This window comes from Phalangium opilio, unplaced genomic scaffold (genome assembly GCF_054372755.1).
Source record: "Phalangium opilio isolate 3A_F unplaced genomic scaffold, DU_Popi_V2 ptg000031l_1, whole genome shotgun sequence".
NCBI classification, from domain to species: Eukaryota; Metazoa; Arthropoda; class Arachnida; order Opiliones; family Phalangiidae; genus Phalangium; species Phalangium opilio.
This window is the reverse complement of record NW_028324158.1, coordinates 4,999,965-5,021,653: the sequence shown is the minus strand read 5'-3', so window position 1 is coordinate 5,021,653 and position 21,689 is coordinate 4,999,965. Positions and strand designations below refer to the sequence as shown.

General features: G+C 34.8%; 1 protein-coding gene across 1 annotated transcript in view; it reads right to left on the bottom strand.

Moving 5' to 3' along the window:
- LOC149690168 (gamma-aminobutyric acid receptor subunit alpha-6-like) overlaps positions 1-14,553 on the bottom strand; it is a 95,658-nt gene extending 81,105 nt beyond the window's left edge. The window contains exons 1-2 of the mRNA XM_089870797.1: positions 13,937-14,553; positions 13,079-13,393 (exon numbers count right to left, since the gene is read on the bottom strand). Coding sequence (XP_089726923.1) covers positions 13,079-13,251 — 173 coding nt within the window. The 5' untranslated portion in view covers positions 13,252-13,393; positions 13,937-14,553. The remainder of the gene's footprint in view (positions 1-13,078; positions 13,394-13,936) is intronic.
- Between the last annotated feature and the right edge of the window lie 7,136 nt (positions 14,554-21,689).

Below are 21,689 nucleotides of genomic sequence, written 5' to 3'. Positions count from 1 at the left end.
ATTAAACCGGCAGTTCTCGGCAGATCTGAATGAAAAGTGCATACTGCAGGGGAACTTTCGAGCTTTATAATTGTTGTTAATCTAATTTTAATCTTAATTTTAAATCTTTTCAACTATTAATTAACAACGAAATTCCCAACAGGGATAATTTTAATTTTAGAAGTAGGAATGGAGAACAGAGTAATCTGGGCGCGTTAAAGTCCCGGACCCCCTTCCACGGGACGAGGGGAGGTATGAAAGAAGAGGCGGGTCATAGCGACAGAGGTTATAAGGAATTACGTATTTTTCGCCATCCTCGTCAGCAACGTCATCAAAACGTAGTTTAAATGAGCCAATAAGATAATTTGAACTTTTCTTTACGTGTTGGAGGGAGGACCTCTATACTGGGCTATGAGTCGGACTGAAGTAAATACTAACCGTTCTCCATTCCTACTTCTAAAATTAAATCTATTCCTGTTCCCACATACATATCTTTTTGTGTAAGGGATTTTTTAATGCTACCATCAAAGGTGAACTTTTTTCACGGTCAATTCAATATATTGAGCTGGTAATCCTCAGATGTGAAGCACATTTTTGAGCTAAAAATCAAGCATGTATGAAAACTTAACGCATGTGTTTACGACTTTGTACATTTGATGGGTAACAATTGAAAATTTGCAAACAATCTTCTGTATTTTATGAAAGTGAAAATTTTTTGGAACCTAACAGTAAGGGGACACTGTTTTCAGCAGGTCACGGAATCCAAAATATTGAATTGTGTGTTTATTTTTGGATCCTGTACTACAACATAACATAGTTACTTTTTATAGTAATACAGGATTTGATAAATTATGTTATTTGATATTATTTACATAAATTAAATAAAAAAAAAACATTTCCGGTGTAATACCTCGTGCAATGAACTTTTGACACAAAGTATGAAACCAAACTTGGCGCATGGCATAGAGTTTTTCACGATCTTACTTGCAGGCTAGAGTGCAGGGCTTGGGAAATACATTTTTATTACGAAGTTCGTGCTTTATTTTCGTAAATGGCTATAGTCACGAAAGAAAAACTCATGCTGACCCAAAGAGGGTCTAAGTTCCATCTAATGTACGTAAAAGAAAAACGGTTGGATTTCAACAGAAATACCTTGGCTCATTGTATTTATATCTGTACACGTACTTTCTGTAATATTATTGTTATTAAATGAATTACGGAACTCTTTTTGGTCATTTCCGTAAACTGTATCAAGAAACACAAGAGCAATAACAATGAAAAGACAAATTTACCTTGAGAGCTAACAAATTTTATTACAGTTAATAGCAAAATGGGATCTTTGTCGCCTGGGTAAACCTTGAGATATTCATGAAAGGCAAATTGAAACCAAAAATATAAAAGGCCATCGAGAGTAGAGACAATAATGAAAGTCAGTAATTTAAATTTCAGTCAACTAGTTTTAAATTTAACGGAGGTTTTTCTTTAAGTTTTTTCACCTTTCTGAAAGGTATAGCAGCTGATTTAAAATATTTTTCTAAGCAAGTATTTGCTACTTCTAAGTTTCCATCAAGCTAGAATTAAATAATGATTATAGCAATTAAAACTATGTTTCTATGTACTTTATTAAAGAAAATATGAGCAATTAAGTTTCCGTAATTGACGCTACGCATTAGGCTTCTCCGCATATCAGGGTTCGAACTAAAAAAACCCAGCCTAGAAAAACCCGCGGGTTTTACCCACCATAAAAACCCACTTAATAAAACCCAGCACCAAGATCTACAATTTTGATGAATTTGAATGCTAGAATAATTTCATGTTAAAGATATTTGTTGTTTCCACTTCAATAGTACCATTTAATATTATTTATTATTTTTTATGAGGCATTTTAAGACTTTTTTATTTAGCAGTTACGCTTGAATGACAATTTCAACCATGCACACAGCTGCTAAAGATAAAAAACCCAAGTACCCAATGAAACCCAGAAAAACCCAATAAAACCCGGTGGGCTGGGCTTTTTTAAAAAAACCGGTTTTATTTAACCCTGCCGCATATCACTGCAGAGTACCTCTATTGAACGGCTAGTACCACCTGATAGATTCGTCCAATAGAGGTAGACCCCAGTGCTTCGCAAAGAAGTATAACGAATAGTGTTCACTACAATATACTTTGGTTCTTCATTCTTCAATTCGGTGATAACTAAAATGAAGGTATAACTTCAAAACCACCGAACAACCCCAAAAAAGGAAGGGGTTATATAAATTATTGTAAAATTGTCTACCACTTTCAACTAGCATTGAAAAAAATTAAGAGCAGCTGAAAATACTTCCTTTTCAAAGGAACTTTTATGACCCTTTACCTAAAAATGGGGGTTTGTTGCTCCATATGGTGGGAGAACAGAATTATTCAAGATTTTAGTTATAAATCACAGCTAAACGGTCATTTCATTAAAACTAATTAGAACAGCGTGAATTTTTTACGAAAATTTATTTGGTCAAACATGGTTTAATTAACTCTATTATAACTTAAGATTAAGTTTGATTTTCTCCAATCCTTAAACATTTTCGAAAAACCAGCAAACTGTGCACGGATCAGATAAGAATCTATTTTCTTTAAACTTAAAAAAAGTAAAAACGGAAAAGGTAATATTCAATAGTTTACCGATATGAAAAAGCAAATCTCAGATGCTGCTTCTGGTAATTTAGTAGAGTAGCTTTACCTTTTATCTAAAATAATAATAAAAAATTGTTCTTGATATTCGCAAAATAAATTTTATATTGAAGAAAATTCGCCAGAAAAAGAATAAAAATGTACCATTACGTCTATACCGTAGAAGCACTAATATTAGACCTCATAAAATATACAGGGTGTTTCTGATAAGTCTACCATAAATTGAGGGATATGTTCTTCTAGCGATTTTGAGTCCAAAATGTAACTTCTATCTCTATTTTGCCACAGGGACACTGTTTTCGAGTTAAGATTGCTAGAGTATTTTACGAATGACCCCTTAAGTTTAATTAAGAAACTGAAAGACCATTATTTCTAATTTAATTGAGGGGTCACCCTTAAAATACTCAAATCATATATCGAAAACAGTGGCCCGGACGTCAAAGTTGAGATAAAAGTTACATTTTCGACTCAATATCGCCCAAAGAGCATCCGCCTTAACTTATCTAAAACACCCTGTATAACAAGGTATACTCGTCAAAATATGAAGCACCAGGATGTAAATTCTTCCATTTTCATAACATAGATTCTAGGGAATGAGTAGGCCTATATGTATCTAAATAGTATTTTATATAGTTACATTACGTAAAGTACTCATTCAAATGTATGCAAGCATGTAGAAAAGTAAACTTATGAAACTAGCACCTATATAAACAGAATACTGCCGATGTATATTGACTTAGAAAAAATAAATGTAGATTTTCACCATATACCTGAAAAATATATAAAGAATAATAAAGCTACTTGGCCGAAAACACGACGGAATCGCGGTAGAAATTGGTTCGACCGAATTTTTTGATGCCGAGTCCGACGGAAGTTCCGTTCCGCCGGGCCTAACTTGTGTTTCACCAACACTAGACCAATTATTGCTCTATTTTAAACGATATTCAGCTCATATTTCGGTTCATAATTTTTAACTTTCTTCATATTTTAAATGAAAAAGAATTGATATTATATTATATTATATTAAATTTATTTATAAACTCCTGTTAGCTATTTAAAGTTTGTAAATAAATATCTCCATTTCCCAACCCCGAATTATACACTTTAATTATAGATTTTGTTAATTTGTTTAGTGGCATACGTAAACTCTATGAAAAATTTAAACCAAGCGGAAATATCATAAAGAGCTATTAAAAAATTACCCTCATTGGCAAGGTTTTATAGAGATGATTGAAAGATTACCATGTTCCAACCTAATGTTATTGAGAAGCACAAATGTCGCAGGTATTTCCAAGTAGTCTATTCGACTTCTTGGATCTAACTAAGTAGTATCAGAAAGGGATAATAGAAGAAGGATGACACTCTGTATACTCTTAATACTTTAGTTATGTAATATGATTCTTCCCAGGCTCACCCTTTTTGTTTACTCTCCTACTCATCAAACTTCAGATGGACATCGCACCGTGGGGTGAATTCTATAACTGTTTGCAGTACTAAATCCTCAGCAATCAACCCACAAACCTCGTCTTGATGCGAGACAAAAAAATCACAAGCGCACCACCTTGGCAAATAGTTACGCGATAAATGGTTCCCTCATCATTAAACTATCAGCGCTTATGTGATTCGGTTTCGTAACCTTGCATGATCCAAATGTAAAATGATGTTGGGAAGAATCATGTTACAACTACCCCGCTTTTTCGTACACTTCTCTTGAAGAGAGGTATTGCATTCTTCTGGTAAACGCGCAAAATATTACATATAGTATAGTATATAACAAAATATAGAGGTGCTCAGTGATGCTAGATTTATTTGTCTTAAAAACCAGCAATTTAACGTTTATCGAAAGGTGATTGGCTCGAAATAAATGAGCTGACTGCTGTTAATTGTGTTTTGGACAGCTTTGAATTTTGTTCAAAATGCATGCAAATTGGGCTGTAACTCTGGATTCGTTATCTATTTTGACACATTCGAGGGTTGGGTATTTCTTTAACTGGTTTTGGGAGCCGGAATGACTAGAAAGGTAAATTTAACTGAGCCGTGCTGCATCTGATACCGCAGGGGCAATTGAAGAAAAATTGTGATTTTAAAAACAATGAAAATATCGACAGCAACAGCCTTACGACAAAGTGAGACCCAAACTGACACTATCGGCAGGAAATTCGAGTCTTAAAACCATCTCTATACAAACCTTGACATTGGTAAACAAGCAAAATCTTCCTAGGCAAATACATTACAGTAAACGTTTTCAGATGTGACATATGTTACACCGAAGGCTATAAGCTACTGAATACGTAAGAAACTTATCTTAGATGACAAACAAGTAAATTCAATATTTTCTTTTCTATATATATCTCTTGAAAAAAATCAGAGACTATGTCTCTTCTAAGATACTTTTAAAATGTGTACATTTCGGTTCACTTGAAAAGAAAATATTTTAAAGGCATATGTAAGTTAGCTGGAAGATTATTTGATTTCACAAAATTGTTATTGCCAGTGAATAAATACACTATGTGCGTAGTAACGATTCGGGTAATTATCGTTAAATTATATAAGTAACAGCATTTTTCGTGTAATAACCCCAGCTTTAAGTAAAATATATTATTTTAAAAATTATTTATTTTGTATAAATTTATATATCTAGATGACTGTCGCCTAATATGGCAGTATTGGCTCAAGTATTGGGGTCTTTCATCATAGTGAGTAGCGCGTCTTAGTTAAGTAAAACATTAAAATGGATAGACAAAATGTTTACTATACTCTTTATTAATTTTTACTTCGTTATGAAATTCATGTAATTTTTTTAATAAATAAAAACCTTTTCATTAGCCATGGAGAGTTGATAAATAGGAACAATTTTAATGAAGAGATACCACACGGCAATTAAATATGAATTACTTTATCCTATTGGATGTAAAATGTCGTCTGCTTTAATGTATATTCGCAAAGCTTTGAATACTGCTTTAATAATTCATAAATTTTAACTTCTATATCTAGGTAAATAAGTTTGTAAGTAGTCCTCTTGACTCGGAGAGGTAAAATATTGGTTTTTCCAACTTGTTTATTATCTGGACTGACGAAGACCCACGGGTCGAAAGGCTCGTGTTACTTTAATTTTAATGAAGTAATTATTTTAATCGCCGTGTGTTATCCCTTCGTAAAAATTATTTTTATTTAAAATTTTTAAATTAAGATTAAACTTTTCAGTATTAATTTTTTTTTCGAAACGAACTTCATTTGATAAAAACCTCAAATAAAACAAAAATACTCAATTCATAGTTTAACTACTACTCTGAAACAAGACTCAATGAAAGCTACACACAAAAGCGAGATTTTATTTTGAAGGATTGTATAAAAAAAGGTAAAAAACAGATTAATGGCCGTCCAATTAAAACCAATTGGCCATATGTCTAATCAGCGCCACTAGCGGATGGTCTGAAAACTACTCCCATAGAGTCTGGGTATTTTTAAGCGGGTTTGCAGAATTTCCGTCAGATGGCGCGGCGTTCGAGCCACCTGGCTATGATTCTGTAAACCCTCCTAAATATACCTAGTCTCTATGGGAGTAGTTCTCAGACCATCCGCTAGTGGCGCTGATTAGACATATGGCCAATTTAAATTAGCTTCCGAAGTAACGCTTGCACTTTCAGAAATGGGCTTTTAACGGTCTATTTTTAGAAATAGTTTTTAAATCTAAACATACTCTTTTGAGAAAGGTAGATTTGCGCCTTTAGGTGATGCGAGGCACACGTATAGGCGCTACATAATTCACCTATTTCAAAGATACGCTTAAATGAGATTCAAAAACACCTTTTTTAGCAGAAAACTGGTCTCTCAGATTTTCTATTCGAATTTGATCCCGAAAGTTGTACTTAATCGAGTCAAATGTTTTGATGCCCAATATCAAGTCAATTTTATTCGCAAATTTGTTTCATTAATCAATTATTAGGTTAGAGGGACAAAATAATCTATTTATTATTCTATGTAGAAGTTCTAAGTAACTAATAATCAACGTCGAGCCCAAACCGCGTTACCTTACAAGGTTGAAAATTTGCAGGTACGTTACTCTTAAGTAGTAGACACGCACAATGAAAGCTTTTTGTTATCCGCCGCCATATTGAAAAATGGCGACAAAAAAACGTAAAAACTTTCATTATAGAATAACGTCCGGGCGTTTCAACCGATTTCACTAATATTTAATACACTGGTTCTCTAAATCCTATGAAGAAGTGATATCTAGTTTACTAGGGAGAAGGTATAAGATGCCTAAGTATTCGCGCGCCATAGTCCCAGCCTCCCTTTTAAAATACAAGGGGGGACGTAAAAGGAGGACAGGCTATTTCGCCTCTCCTCAGTCGTCAGTAATTTTCGTCATTCGCGTCGCGCTGACGTGAGTATTCAAGAGCCAATGAGATGGTGGTTGTAATTTAGAGGCGAGGATTAACTTCGGACCTACGTTTGGAGTGGAGATAAAGCGGGAAATGTGGCGAATTTATATCTTCTCCCTAGTAAACTAGATATCACTTCTTGATCCTATAGATGGGCTTTAGGCCTTCTGGGGCTCGTTTGGCGCCATCTTTTAACTAACAATAATGCTATGAATCGCAACGTTGGGTGATTTTGATACTAGTAGTACACGTAAGTATCCCTTAGAGTGTTTGAAGTCTCGTATTAATCTTAGGATTGGAAGTATCTAGCGAGTGAGGAGTGAAAACCTCTTTAAAAGGAGTCGAAAGTCGATCGTATCGTGCCTTTTATTTAATGCGGCCGAGTCACGAATAAGCTAGCAATGATGTTGGGGTATATTTGGAGCTATAGGGATAAGGAGGCGGGGGATAGGTTAAGCCTAACAATTTAAAAATAGCTTCGGGGTATACCCCAAAATATCCTACTTCCTATAAACGAAAAAAAATGAAATGCGTCAGAATTTTTAAATCGTTTATGATGAGATTACCGCTATGTGTTATTGTGGTAAAATGGGCACCAATTTGAGATACAAGTACAGTTTTAAATGATCGGTACAAATAATTCTTAAATTGGGTACGAAGGGTTAAAGGGATATTGAATTATAAAATAAATTTTTATCGATTCATCTACAATTTAAAAGACTCATCTGCACAATGAAACATCCAGGAAATACCACCGAATGATTTAAAAATTCAAATTAGTTCGAGATTTCATGGGTAATTTGAAATTAGCAACTCCGACCAATAACGTAACGACCTGGCATTTTGTTAACAAAATTCCCAAGGCACGATCCATGCCGAAAGAAATTTAGAGCGAGATTTGAGTAAAATTGCGATTGGTACTAATTCCAAATTATCTATTAAATCCGAAACTAACTTGATTTTTAAAATCATTCGGAAGTAATTACTGGATGTTTCACTATGAAGATAGGTCTTATAAATAGAATCGATAAAAATTCACTTCATTTTCCTTTAAAAGGTTGATAAAATTAACCAAAACATTATCTGTGATTTAATTTAAAAAGTTTTGCTGTTTCGATAGTAGGTCTGAAATATTTCATGCGAATTTTACAATTCTTCCTTATTTGTATTTACCGAATTAAAACGTTTGCATAATAAGATCTAAGCGTAAATATTGCCATGAAATACCTATCATCTAGTTGGCTCAATTCGAAACCTTCAAATACATCGATAATGCTAAATATCAAATTTTAAAAGACCTAAAAAATAATATCGGTGTCTTGGGTAGAGAGAACATACAGGGGCAAAGACCTCCATGGTATTTCATTGAGCCCCTGTAGAAATGTTTAACCCGCAATGCAATAGTGTTTTATGAGTATCGACCCAACAGGAAAATAACGGAAAAACATTTAGATTTTAGAGGTAGTACGGAGATTGAAAAATTATCTGGTACAGGAAGCATATGGCCCTAGGCAAGTTGTTTTGTAGGTAATTAGCGCGAGATTCGGTATACTTATGAGGTATCATGGCTGCAACTTTAGTTCCACTAACCGGCAGTTCTATAAAGCATTACAGGGGGCACAAGAAGTTTGCACTATAACGCGTGAGAGATAAAGTCTCGTGAAAATTAACTGGTTATATTCCAATTAAATAAAGTTTTAATTATGTATTTTCGTACTAAAATTATGTAGAACTTTTGTTATTGTTACTAATTCTAAGGGGGCGGTACCAAATGTAATTTTGGTGAAAAAGACGAAGATAAGTATTTTTTTTCAAATAAATGATGTATAATCATGTCTTTAAACTGAGAAAATTAATATCTGTTACTTCAGCCATTTCATTTTGGTCCCTTTTCATTTACTTTTTCTAGTCTTTGTCCACGAAGACAGTTTATATTAATTCATAACTGGTGTGCTCATAATTTTCAAAACGGTTTTGGTACGCTAAAAGTAGGCATAATCTTTGTTTAAATTAAAATATTGTTAACCACTGATTTTCCAACACAAAAATCTTATTTTAAATTGGGTTTCAAACTCTATCACATGGTCTATTGCATCATGAACTAAAATATAACTCAAATCTCTTATAGCGCTATAGAATTTGCTATTTCAAAATTGTAGTTTCATCCTCAAACTTCTAAGCGATGAAGGCGATTCCTTAAACTATTTTGCCGCGATACTGATATAAATTTTGATACAGTGTACGGTAGTTTCCAACGTGCTAAAGGATTACATGCTAAAAGAAAACGTATTATAAATGATTACAAAATAGACACTTTTCTAATATACTTTGAGGAGGCCCAAGGATGGCGAGGTAAGATATATTTAAAAACTAAAAGATTGAGAAGGCTTGGGTTTTTTACGCGCTGCTAGAGATAATAAGTCTGCTAAACCTTTTTCTTTACTTCATTTTTTTTCTCCCCATCCAGCCAGGACGCTCTTTTTCTCTTGTCACATTTAATTTATGAAGTTTTTGCAAAGCGGGAACTAGTGAGCCAGCTATATCTTAGATGAGTAAATAGGAGTTGCCGCGTATATTTTTCTTCTCTGGGATTCATTTAAACACAGTATGCTGATTTTGCTGGGTGACTGATTAGACATTTAAAAAACATACTCTGCAATAGAAATGTAAAGATTTAAATGATAATTAAATACATAAAGTTTTCTCTTTTTTTTCTTTTTGAACTACACTTGTGCCAAAATATTTGAGTCTAATAAAAGCAGAATTTTCAATCTAGATAGTAAATTTAACCTATGGGCTTCTCCTACTCGATTCGCCACTGATAATTTTTCTCATGCGAAGATTTAGACTTTATACTTCAAATCTTTCAATATAGCAAGTTCAATTTCTTAGTTAAGGGTTTATCAATACTAATTGGAATTCATACATATCTTCTACTTGAAATCTTTAAGAGGCCCTTGACCCCATAGTAATATCTGATTGAAGGTAAGGGGAAGGGCTTAAAATTTAGTTAAAACACCCACTTCCCCTTCCCTGCGTTTCACTGGCTATTCACATATATAAGACACCCGTCGATCCTAGGCGTACTCTTTCAGATAATTTGTTTACATTCGGGTTCGACGTTAATATGTCGCGGAGGTCACGGTGCAGGACGTTGGCTATTTCAACGTCACGTGGTTTCTAATTTAAAATACATTATGTATGACGTCAGGTGTGATTGTTTCTACCCCTACTCTTCTTTATTTCAAGCAGAAGGCCCAGAAAATGGCCTGTTTAAGATAAGTAACTTCCGAAACGGTCGATTATAACTTATATTTCAAAATTTATCCAGTAAGAACTTAAACCCAAACATTTTCTGCCATCATGAACGCTAGATCTCTAGGCTAGGGACCGGAAAACGGGCGCCTTCCACTGTACAAACCGAGTTCTCTCTAGCATAGCATCGGGGAAGGGATGGGGGATGTGAATTTGGGAACACTCAAGGCCATCCAGTCTCTTGTGTTTCTTCATAAACTTTTTTTTACAAAGCAAACGTGCTACAGAGAGGAATCTATCCCGTTTACCAGTCCCTTTAGGGATCCAGTGTTCATGTTGCTATAAAAATGGGAAATCTGCGATGAAAAACGACGCCGGAGGTAATTTCTCTAAGGACAAACTATATAAGGCTCCAGGGAGAAAATGTATGTTGGTTTTTTAAAAGTCGACATAGTTTAAAAATATAAAATATTAAACGGAGAAGAAAACGAGCTCGTCACTTTCCATTTACCCGCAGATAATTTCAAGCTACACCTCTTCTTAAACGTGCATGAACTCTGAAAGCGTCCGTTTCACTTTAAGAATACAGTACATCGTTAAGTTATCGTCTATTAACCAGTAACAAACTGGGATGATAACCCGTCGATATTCTTCTCATTATATTCTCCTTTCGGATGATTGGGATTAAAGAGGAAGGAAGATTTATGAAAATATTCAGTGCTTGAGAATTAATTTTGAAGAAGCAGATTTTTTCTTCTTCTTCTTCTAAGACTAATCCATTATCATCATCATGCTGATATACAGTTAAGAGATGATTGGGGGAAAGCTACGTCGTTGATTAGTCTCAAACTGATACATGGAAGCTCGGAAAATAGAAAGAAGATCATTTACTAAACTTGCAAAGGCCTTTCTTGACCTTGAGCTTAATAATAAGCATTTTAATTAGTAGAGGATGAAGGAATATTTATACTATATATCTTTGGGATTAAAGTGTTCGAAATATCTTCCTTCGATAAAAAATACTTTTGCCTAATAATGGGTTTAAACCAATCACTAAAATCTTTAATTTTTATAACTTTATATGCTAGAAATACCTCTTTTTAAAGATAGTTTAAGATATCTCTTTAAACTTCAAAACCTTCAATTAATAATAATTATTTAATTTAATTTTTTTGCTAAGTAGTGACTGTTGAATGACAATTATTACAAATCAGTTTACAAAATAGGATGGGCCAAGTTTTTTTTAATAAAACCGGCTAACTGTACAAAAAAGTGTGGGATAGACCCTCACAAAACTTCCTTCAACAAGATCAAACTTCAAATAATTTTATAATTAATACAGATAATCCATTGATTTTTCCAAAAATCGGCTTAAAAACCAAATTTGGGATTATAACCAAACTTTGATTATATTTCTATTATATTCGAGGATACATATTAGAGAGCTTAAGAAATTGATAAAAATACCTGTCAGCATTTTAGGACTTGGATATTTTAAGTTTCGAGCCGCCAAAAAAAAAAAAAAAAATCACTTATACTTTTAAAATTTATTTTCAACTTATGCTTAACAAAAGTAATTTTGACTTAATGAAACTGAGCTGTAGAAAGTCTAGACTGCCTCACGTCTTTAAAGAGATGTTCATCGATAAATATCTTAACTTCTGTATTTTAATCCCAGGTTATAAAATATCGGAAATCCGCGTTGGATTAGGTTTTAATCAAATTTCATCAAATAATACGTTTGTAAAATATTATAAATTATTAAGTGCAAGCAAGTTGTAGTAATTCCAATGTGATCCAACCATAACGCGACTCAAGGTATAATTTAAAGTATTAAAGTACACGCCTATAAAAATGCCGAAGGAAGACATTTAGAACATTTGCTATATATATTGTTTATTTTTTGCTTATTTTTAATATCAGCAAAAAATCCTGCAATATGTTGCTACAACAAACTTCTGACCAGCTTAATTATGACTGACATTCGTCGAAAAGAATATTTAGTTTATTTGCGTATGCAGAGGTTCTATTGAGATCACCAGCTGTGTAGAAGTATCGAGACTAACGACCTTTTCAGACCATAAAACGTTTTCACTTAATTACACGAGTCAACTCTAAATGAGTAAATTAGTTTAGTGGTGTGAATAGAAAATGGATGAACTAAATCACCATGAGAGATATGGTAAGAATAAAACTGATCAGTGATATATTTTTGTCCTGTATAGTAGAGTCAATTAAAATGCCGCATCGTTTGACACTTTATCCACCATTTACAAAGTGAATTCCCAATAACCATTCTGCATTATATCTCAAATAATTATAATTACGAAGGATAATTATTACGGAGCGATTTAGCTTTAGCACTTTAAAAATAAATACCCCTATATTAATCAAAACTGTCTTGATAGAACCAAGAATGAGGTTATCACTTGACTGAAGGACCAGATACTGATTTTTTAAAATTAAAACTGACATTATTAAATAAAACAACATCCCATTACTGTATTTCATTGAATAAACTAATTATACTGATAACCAATTCAATCCTTGTCAATTATTATATATTTTTAGATTGAAATTACATTGAGTTTTGCAGAACTTGCATGGTTCAACCCACTTGCCACGATCGAATTCATTCTAGATTTATAAATCCGCCCTATAAAGCTGACTATGAGACATACATAATTCAATTCAGTTCTACACTATAAGAGTTGAAAATATTTCACGCGATTGAAAATGGGGTTAATAGGCAATCGGAAAAATTCAAACAGAATAGCGTCTCTTTTTCTCACCTTGCCGGATTGACGAGGTACACCAGGTAAAAGAGCAAGGAGATGAATAGGGTGGTAAAAGTCGAAAGTTTAGAATGAAACCGTTGGCATTTCCTCGGTAGTATCTCAGTCGTAAGCTTAAAGAGTCCCTCTTCGGACGACGTTAGAACTGTTTCAGTCTTCGAACCTCGCATCACATTTTGTCACAACCCGACAACTGTCCGATGACCCGTTTTATAAATGGCAATGGTGGTGGTAGTGGTCTTACGAACGTGGTGGTCTATGATGAGCGGTTTCACAAGTTCCCGACTATATTTCCGGCACGAATTACGTTCTCTATCGTTTAGAAATAATCGTAAGAAATAGTAACCTAGGATAATAGCGAATTTGGATAGAGATTGCTTAAGACAGAATCATACTGCGTCAAAGACGTATCTTAGATATAGGATAAGAAAGTTGCGGATTACTGTTTTAGTAGTTTAATTACGTCATTTGAGTTAATAATAAATGAAAAAAGCGTTAGAGGCTCGGTGATAAAACAGCTTATTAGGTGAGATTATACAGCATTGCATTAACTAACAATTGGTTAGGTAGAATGAACTTTTCAAGCATCGAACAAGTTGAAGTTAAAATGTAAGGGCTAACGTTTTGAATAAAACCATTAGTAAACTGCCAAAGGTTTTATACGAAGAGTGAGTGCTACTAGATTTCTTAAGAACCTTGCGTATAGGGCATAAATATGACGCCATCAATCTAACTTATTTTTGGGTAAAAAATAAATCGCAACTTCCGTACAGTTTAATATCAAATTATAGCTGTCTCATTTCTCTATCCAAATCTGAGGAGTGCAAAAACCTTTCAGGTACAAAGCAAGCTTACTTTATAGGGGTGGAGTTAAACTCGATTTCGAAATAAAATATAACGACAGCGAGAAAACTTCACATTCCAAATAGACAGCGATACTTTTTCTTTCCCCTTGGCGATTTCCGTCCCGTCTCGGACCTTTCTTAATTCTCTCACGATAGTTGTTGTCCCGCATACGCCCAAAGTATTTGACCGTCCGTACAATAGTTCCGGTATCGGTCCTGCACAACTATCGTCTGGAGTTCTAAATTGAATCTTAATTCGCTCATAAGCTCTCGCGATCGAATTAACACGCGTTTTAAGGCACAAGTCGGCGTTTCTATGAAGAAAAATCAGTTTTTATTCCCCTGGCGTTCACGAAGCACGCGAAAACCTTTATCGAGTCTGTCTCGAGGTTTGAGCGCGCGCGTCACTCTACACGGCACGAACTAACACTAACGGTCTCTCTATCCATAACGCCAGAGAGACTGTTCCGTTCTTCTACCCGGGACCGTTCCGAGGGAAAAGGCAACTAAAGGCAAGTCCTAGAAAAGAAGGCCTAACATTTCCTAGAGAGGGACTAGGAGAAACTTACAAGGGGAAAGAGGGGCCTGGCGCTGGAGAAAAGAGTTTTCGGAGGTAAAAAGGCCTACATTTGCGCCGCCTGCTGGGTCGAAATGAACCGACCGACCGAAGCAAAGGTTCTAGGGTTATCCTTTCAGGCTGCCTTGCATGGCTAGCGGTCCTGTATAGGGGTACGGTATGGTAGGTACGGGTCAGAGACTGTAAGGGGGTAGAAACGAGGTCCAATATTTGAGGGACAGCTTGACGGGGTAGGGCGAGGGAGAGAGTTTAATGCCCACCCGGGTAGTTATTGGGTACCTCTGGGTTGGCACTCTTTGCCAAAATTCTTCAAGATATGGGGTTGGAGCGAAAATGTTGTATCATGTCAAAACCTTTGAAACTTGAGAGCAGGAGCGTTGTGAGTTAGAAAAGGTAGCAGATTTTAAACTCTACTTTTGGACTTCAAATAAATTGTTGTCCTTATTAAGATTTCAATACGTTAAATGGAAATTCTTGATGTAGAGCCAGGTGAGCTGTATGCTAACGTGTTTTTAGAAAATCAGTTTAACGTGGCACGCTCCATGTTAATTTTTCACTCATACATAGCTCATTGCTAATTTTCATCTTGCACAAGGTGTTGATATTAATTTTCATGTAAAATTCAAAACACTTTCAGCAGTATGCAATCATTCTTTTAAGTACTTCAGCAGAATGTCCTACTCGCAGCCTGATCATGTTTTTCTTCTACCAATGTTTTGCAAACCAGTTCGTTAGGTTCGATGTTAGTCTCAAATTTATGCAATTCATTAACTTAATTTGGACTTAAAATTTATTATCACTAAACTTTCTTTACTTTGGGGCAAAGTTTCATTTTCAAGAATGGAAATAACTTCGAGGAGTCGCGCTTAACTCAATTTAATTTCAAGAAGTTTAAGAATCCAAGTAACATTCTGCATATCACTTTGATTCAAAGAGTTACTTGTCCCCCCAGTTTCATGTCACGTAGTCTTCAATATAAAAAGTAATAAAAATTCCACTTTTTGAACTGAATTCCCCCAAAAAGTAATCATCATCGACTTTACCACCTTTTGGCTCTGAACTTGGTATAAAATGCAGCTATTAATGAATGTTTGTTGGCTTTATGATATTGATTTTGCAGCTAAGCATTCTGAATTATGAATCGCCTTTTCGCTAACACTAAACCACGTAGTCAATGCCTTTCTTTCAAACAAAGTTCAATACAGGACCACCAAAAAAGGGATTAGGTGTAAAAAAACGTAATAGGATCAAATAGGCGTTCTACACCGCGAGAGACTACTTTTAATTACAGAGTGTCTTTAATGAAAAAGGCCAAAGGCGGGCGGCTAGTGGCCGACATTGTACCAACGTATTTTCATTAAATTGGGAGAAATAGATCCGTAAGCCGATCACACAAAAGCGATACAGCCGACTTAAAAGGTATAGTCAACGAGACGCGGAGAGCACTGTATCATTTTACCAATAAAGGAGTGCCTGAAAGGTTGCGAGAGCTATAGCTTGAGTTAGCCTGTTAGGTCTATACGTGCCAAAAATAACTGAAATGCTCTTTGAAAGTGCGGTCTGATTAATGGCAATGCCGGAGGTGATTTCCAATTTAATTTAGAAGATTGGTGATGGAGCGTGTGCATGGGGCTTATCAAACCAAATGCATTCTGATTGAAACTTTATAAGCTCGATAACAATAAAGTTAATATTATTGGAATATTTATTGTAAGAGAATATTCTATTTGTGGTCACCCAACATAACCGCGTTCTTTCCCAACGCTATCTCGAGAATTGCTCCATTTCTCAAAAATCTTTCAAATGTTTTTTCAACGATATCAAACTATTTTTCCATATGTTCTTTCAACGATATCCAAATATTTTCCCAAATGTTTTTTTCAACGATATCCAAATACTTTTACCATGTTTTTTTCAACGATATCCAAATACTTTTACCATGTTTTTTTCAACGATATCCAAATACTTTTCCATATGTTTTTTTCAACGATATCCAAATACTTTTCCATATGTTTTTTTCAACGATATCCAAATACTTTTCCATATGTTTTTTTCAACGATATCCAAATACTTTTCCATATGTTTTTTTCAACGATATCCAAATACTTTTCCATATGTTTTTTTCAACGATATCCAAATACTTTTCCATATGTTTTTTTCAACGATATCCAAATACTTTTCCATATGTTTTTTTCAACGATATCCAAATACTTTTCCATATGTTTTTATCAACGATATCCAATTACTTTTCCATATGTTTTTTTCCAACGATATCCAAATACTTTTCCATATGTTTTTTTCAACGATATCCAAATACTTTTCCATATGTTTTTTTCAACGATATCCAAATACTTTTCCATATGTTTTTTTCCAACGATATCCAAATACTTTTCCATATGTTTTTTCAACGATATTCAAATACTTTTCCATATGTTTTTTCAACGATATTCAAATTTTTTTTCCAGCGATATCAAATAATTTTTCCAGCGATATCAAATAATTTTTCCATATTTTAACATCTAAATTGCAATATTTTGTTTTCAATAGTTCAAAACTATGTCCAATCTTATTTTTATATTTTATATTTGACAAAAATATTCCAATTACGTCTTAATGTTCTTGAAAGAGACAAAAAATCCATATATTTTGATGGCCAGCCTGTAGTGTTTATGAAACAATTTTTCAGGGTTTTTCCCAATAAATGTACAGGAAGATATGCGCGAGGGGCTAATCACTATCAAAGTCCACTGTACACCGATTAAGGATTACGTGTAATCATTTTATCACTATCAAGGGCAGAGCTTTTAAAGATTAAGAGAAAACCATTCAGTACAGTCAAAGGAACATCCATTACAACTCAGACTACCTAACCATGGACAGGAAAAGTCGTGTTAAACCCGCGTTAACAAATGGCAATACGTAGCACGTGCCCTCACGCGCCTACCGACCTCAATTTATCACCGAATTTTACTATTTTACAAGAGTTTTGTGATAATCTTGCGACATCCGCCGCCACAGCGCTAGCGTCAGGCTTGGCTCTAAGCAAACGTAGCTCCCGATTCAGTTGCCTGTCCATGTTTAGGTGGTCTGAGTGACCGGCCCCTCAAGCTAAATTTACATATTGCGAAACACAACGCCTAAACTTATCACAATGAACGATTACTTACAACAAAAAAAACGCATTTAAAGCTTGTGTTTTGAAAAAAAAAAAGGTATATAGTATAATAACGAAGAAATACCCAAGGCTAGAGTGTAAAGCGTCGCCTCATAGGCGTAAAATTGTACAGCCAACTTCATTGAACTGGGTAGATTGGAAGCGGGAAAGCGTCACTTAAATATTTAAATAGCAAACATTGGTGGCGTCATTTTCAGCGTGTCACGCAAATGTAGACTTTATTGTATTCAAAGGTTTCTACACGAAAAGTTATTATTAGTAGCTTCAGATTTAAGGCTGTACGGCCTTGTATCGATTCGTGATTTGGTTAATTAAGTTGACTTTTTCTTTTGGCAAACATACATGAATATCTTTGCGTATATTCGTGTAATAACTCCTTTTCTGTTTAGAAAAGTTGGTCTAGTTCAGGTCGCTATTTATCAAAAAAAAACCTTAGTGCGTAATAGTAACGTCCTTTACATACATATTAGAAATTGTATCGGCTGAAGAAGGACCACGGTCCGAAAGCTCCCGTTATTTTAAAGTAATAAATAAAATTTTTATTAAAAATCCATGAAGTAGCAGTCCTTTTATAAAAGAAAACAACGAAGTAACGTCCTTGTAAATCCACCTTATTCCCATTCGCATGAAGTTAGGCTTTGCGCGGAATTCATGGGGGTGAGTAACGGGAAGAAATTAGTCTGTCGTCCGCTACAGTACATATTTTTTGGCTTTTGTAGCAGACGACAGACGAATTTCTTCCCGTTACTCACCCCCATGAAACGCGAGCAAAGCCTAACTTCCGGCGAAAGGGAATAAGGTGGATTCTCGGCGTTCAACGTAAAGTGCTTCAATTCAATTCAATTTGTTTATTTACACTATATTAACAGCCCCACTAGTTTGGGCTGTTCGTTGATAGTAAGTCAGGAGTTTTATGTACAGGGTGTTCGAAAACACACTTCGCGTTTACCACCCCCTTTATTACACACTGTATGGTCCCTACTTTCGCTCTGAGACACCGAGTTAAATTTTCTCACAATTGCCTATCAATTAATCTATAAAAGAATCTCGCTAACGTGAACGCGGAGAAATCTTGAATGTCCTTAAACAATATTAATTTTTTTGAGTTTGAGATTAAACTCTTTATAAATTACTAAAACAAACGGAAAGGAAAACATTTATCTTCCAAAGTAACGTAAAAATTCATACAGTAGCCGGAAGTAGCTAAGAGTTAGAACGAGAAAATAAACGAAAAGCCATCCATAAAGAAAAACCAACAAGGAAGATATAAGTACGGAATATATGATCAGGGTTTTAAGATTAAATGGTTGTGAAATTCTCTTAGAAAATTGTCTTGTCTGCCAAGAAGAATTAAGAGTAAGAATCCGAGTTTTAAGGTAAATGTTTCACTCTGAAGCTTCGGCGTCATGACGAAAACATGATTTGAAACTCCCAACTAATTTGATGAGGGAGAAACTTTTAGAACTTTAATACACCCAACCAACAAATCTTTTGAATTTTTAAAACGGCTCAGCTCTCGTTCTCGGGTTTTGAGGCGAGAAAGGGATAACCTGATTGGCTTGATTTTGCCATGCGCAGAACCAGTTTTACCCAAAGAGTCAGACTCGAATCCAATCAGAAAAATAAGAGATTTTTTCGTCGCTCAACGACAGATGGTACTACAGTCAACCTTTTAGTCACGTGATCCTATCCCTTAGATGGAGTCGAGACCAAGCCAGCTTGTTTATTTGTTGGTTGGCTCTATTGTACTTAATCCCAAATATCAGTTCTTTGTTTCCACTTTTATGAGCGTTAGTGTCTTTGTTGAAATAAAGTCAAGACGTCAATTGGTTACCAAATAAATATACAATGTTTTCTGAACAAAAAGTGCCATTGATCTTTTTGGATTTAAAGAATGATATCATGCAAGCAAATAAAGAATCAAACATCAGAAATATTTTCAAGGTTATAATGATGTTGATTTGCGACCTTGGACTTGAATGAACAAAATTTCGCAATGAATTTGCAGCAATTACATAAATTAGAAGTATACTGTTCTGTAAATGTGCTACATCTCAACAATGAGCTATTCCACTATAGAAGTGGCTTTTGATTGAAATTATGGACACTGTAGTAATAAATATAATTCAGCCCTTCCATTTAGTAACCATGGCCTATCCGTAGTTGGGATATCTTGGGGAAACTGAGAAGCGAAGTGTAGACGGGTAAGCAATGATGGAGAAAGAGAGAAAACATGTAAGGAAGAAATAGAAAGATGAGCCTGACACGATAGAGGCGGGGATGGCCGGCTCGTCCGTTTCCTTTATCTTTAAGTTGGTTACCGCGTACAACATGCCTTTCGACTGGCCACGAGACTATTTCAGACCGTTCGACCGCGGAATGACCATTACCGCGCAGTTCGATCCCATTTCCTAGCCAGAGCTGGCACTTTTTTCGCGTTAGCGTCATACACCCCCTCTCAATCTCCATCTTGGGCTATACTACGCTTCACGCGGAAAAGACGAGAGATGAAGTTCGCACCGTCCTCTACCAATCACCTTACAAATGTTAGATATCTCCCTATTAGCTATCAGCTCGTGGCCGGTGGTTTTCTCTGCAAAAAAAAAAAAAAAAAAAAGAAATGACGACGAGCCATGGGTTTCCTAACGTGCATGGATATGTCGGTTTCTGAGCAGGAAAAAAAACTCTTGTCAGGATCGGATCCTTGTCATATATAGATTGAAGGGAACGGACTATCAGACGACGATTTGTAACTATTAGGTAAGTGTGCTTCTTATGACGTATGATGAAGGGTTGTTTAGGGGTATTTATTTAGAAGTATTTTCGTTAGCAAAGTGGTGTATTACAGTAGAGATTTTGTTTAAAAAATTTGAAACCGAGGATTATAAACTATTCTTAAGGCTATACTAGTTAGTTTTGATTACAATCAAATAGTGTCTAGTGAAATATTTTGCTTCAGGCTTTTGTGATGACATTAGTTTACATTGCTTTCATAAAGATTTTAAGAAGTGTTCCCACAAACTCTCGGTAGTTTTTAAGCAGTGTTCCAACAAACTTTCGGTAGCTTTTACATAGTGTTCCAAACAATTCCATCGGTTTCATATCGTCAGGTCCTAAACAGTTATAGGATACGCACAAAGCAAATAAATTTCATAGCTTTTAGAAAACATCGTTTATGAAGTTGCAGAATACAGGTTTTTATTAACTTTCGATTTCTTAGAAGTTGATTTATGTAAGTCAATTGCTGTTCAAATCCTCGACTCATATTTATAGCATTTCAGTAGGAAATCATTAAATTAATGTTTAAGGTTAATCGGCTTTGGGAGTACATAAATTACAGATAATTTAACATCCAGTACTAAAACTTACTATTTTATACCATGCCTTAACTTTAGTATCGTATTCTAAATAAACACGATTCACTAACAAAAGAAAAATCAAATTCAACTTAATGTACCAAATTGCATGACTTGTAATCCTAGACCTAGCGTCTAAAAACGTATAATTAAAGGAGAAGTTCAGGTAACGTAACATTATACCTTAAAAGAACGGCCTTTTTCTAAATATAAAAAGAAAAATATAAATAACAAATAAATAAATGACCTTATATTACAAAATAATTACCATTTAATTAGTCTTGAAAACGAGGACTACAGCGCCGCCATTTGTTTAGTGGCGTCTGCTAAAACGAACTTCTTAACCCTGCGGTATTGGTTGAATTTTCAAAGGCTGAGAGAGGCAAGGGTAAGAGGATCTTCTAGCAGAAGCCACTAAACCAATGGCGGAACAGTAGTTGTCGTTTTTTTTTAAATTAAATGCTAATTATTCTGAAATAAGAGACAATTTTTTTATATATATTTTATACTCAGGTATAATCAGGGATAGATTTAATTTCAGAAGTAGGAATGGAGAACATAGTAATGTGGGCGCGAGTCCTGTACCCCCTTCAACGGGAAGGGAGGGTATGAAAGAAGAGGCGGGTCATAGCGACCGAGGTAAAAAGGGATTGCT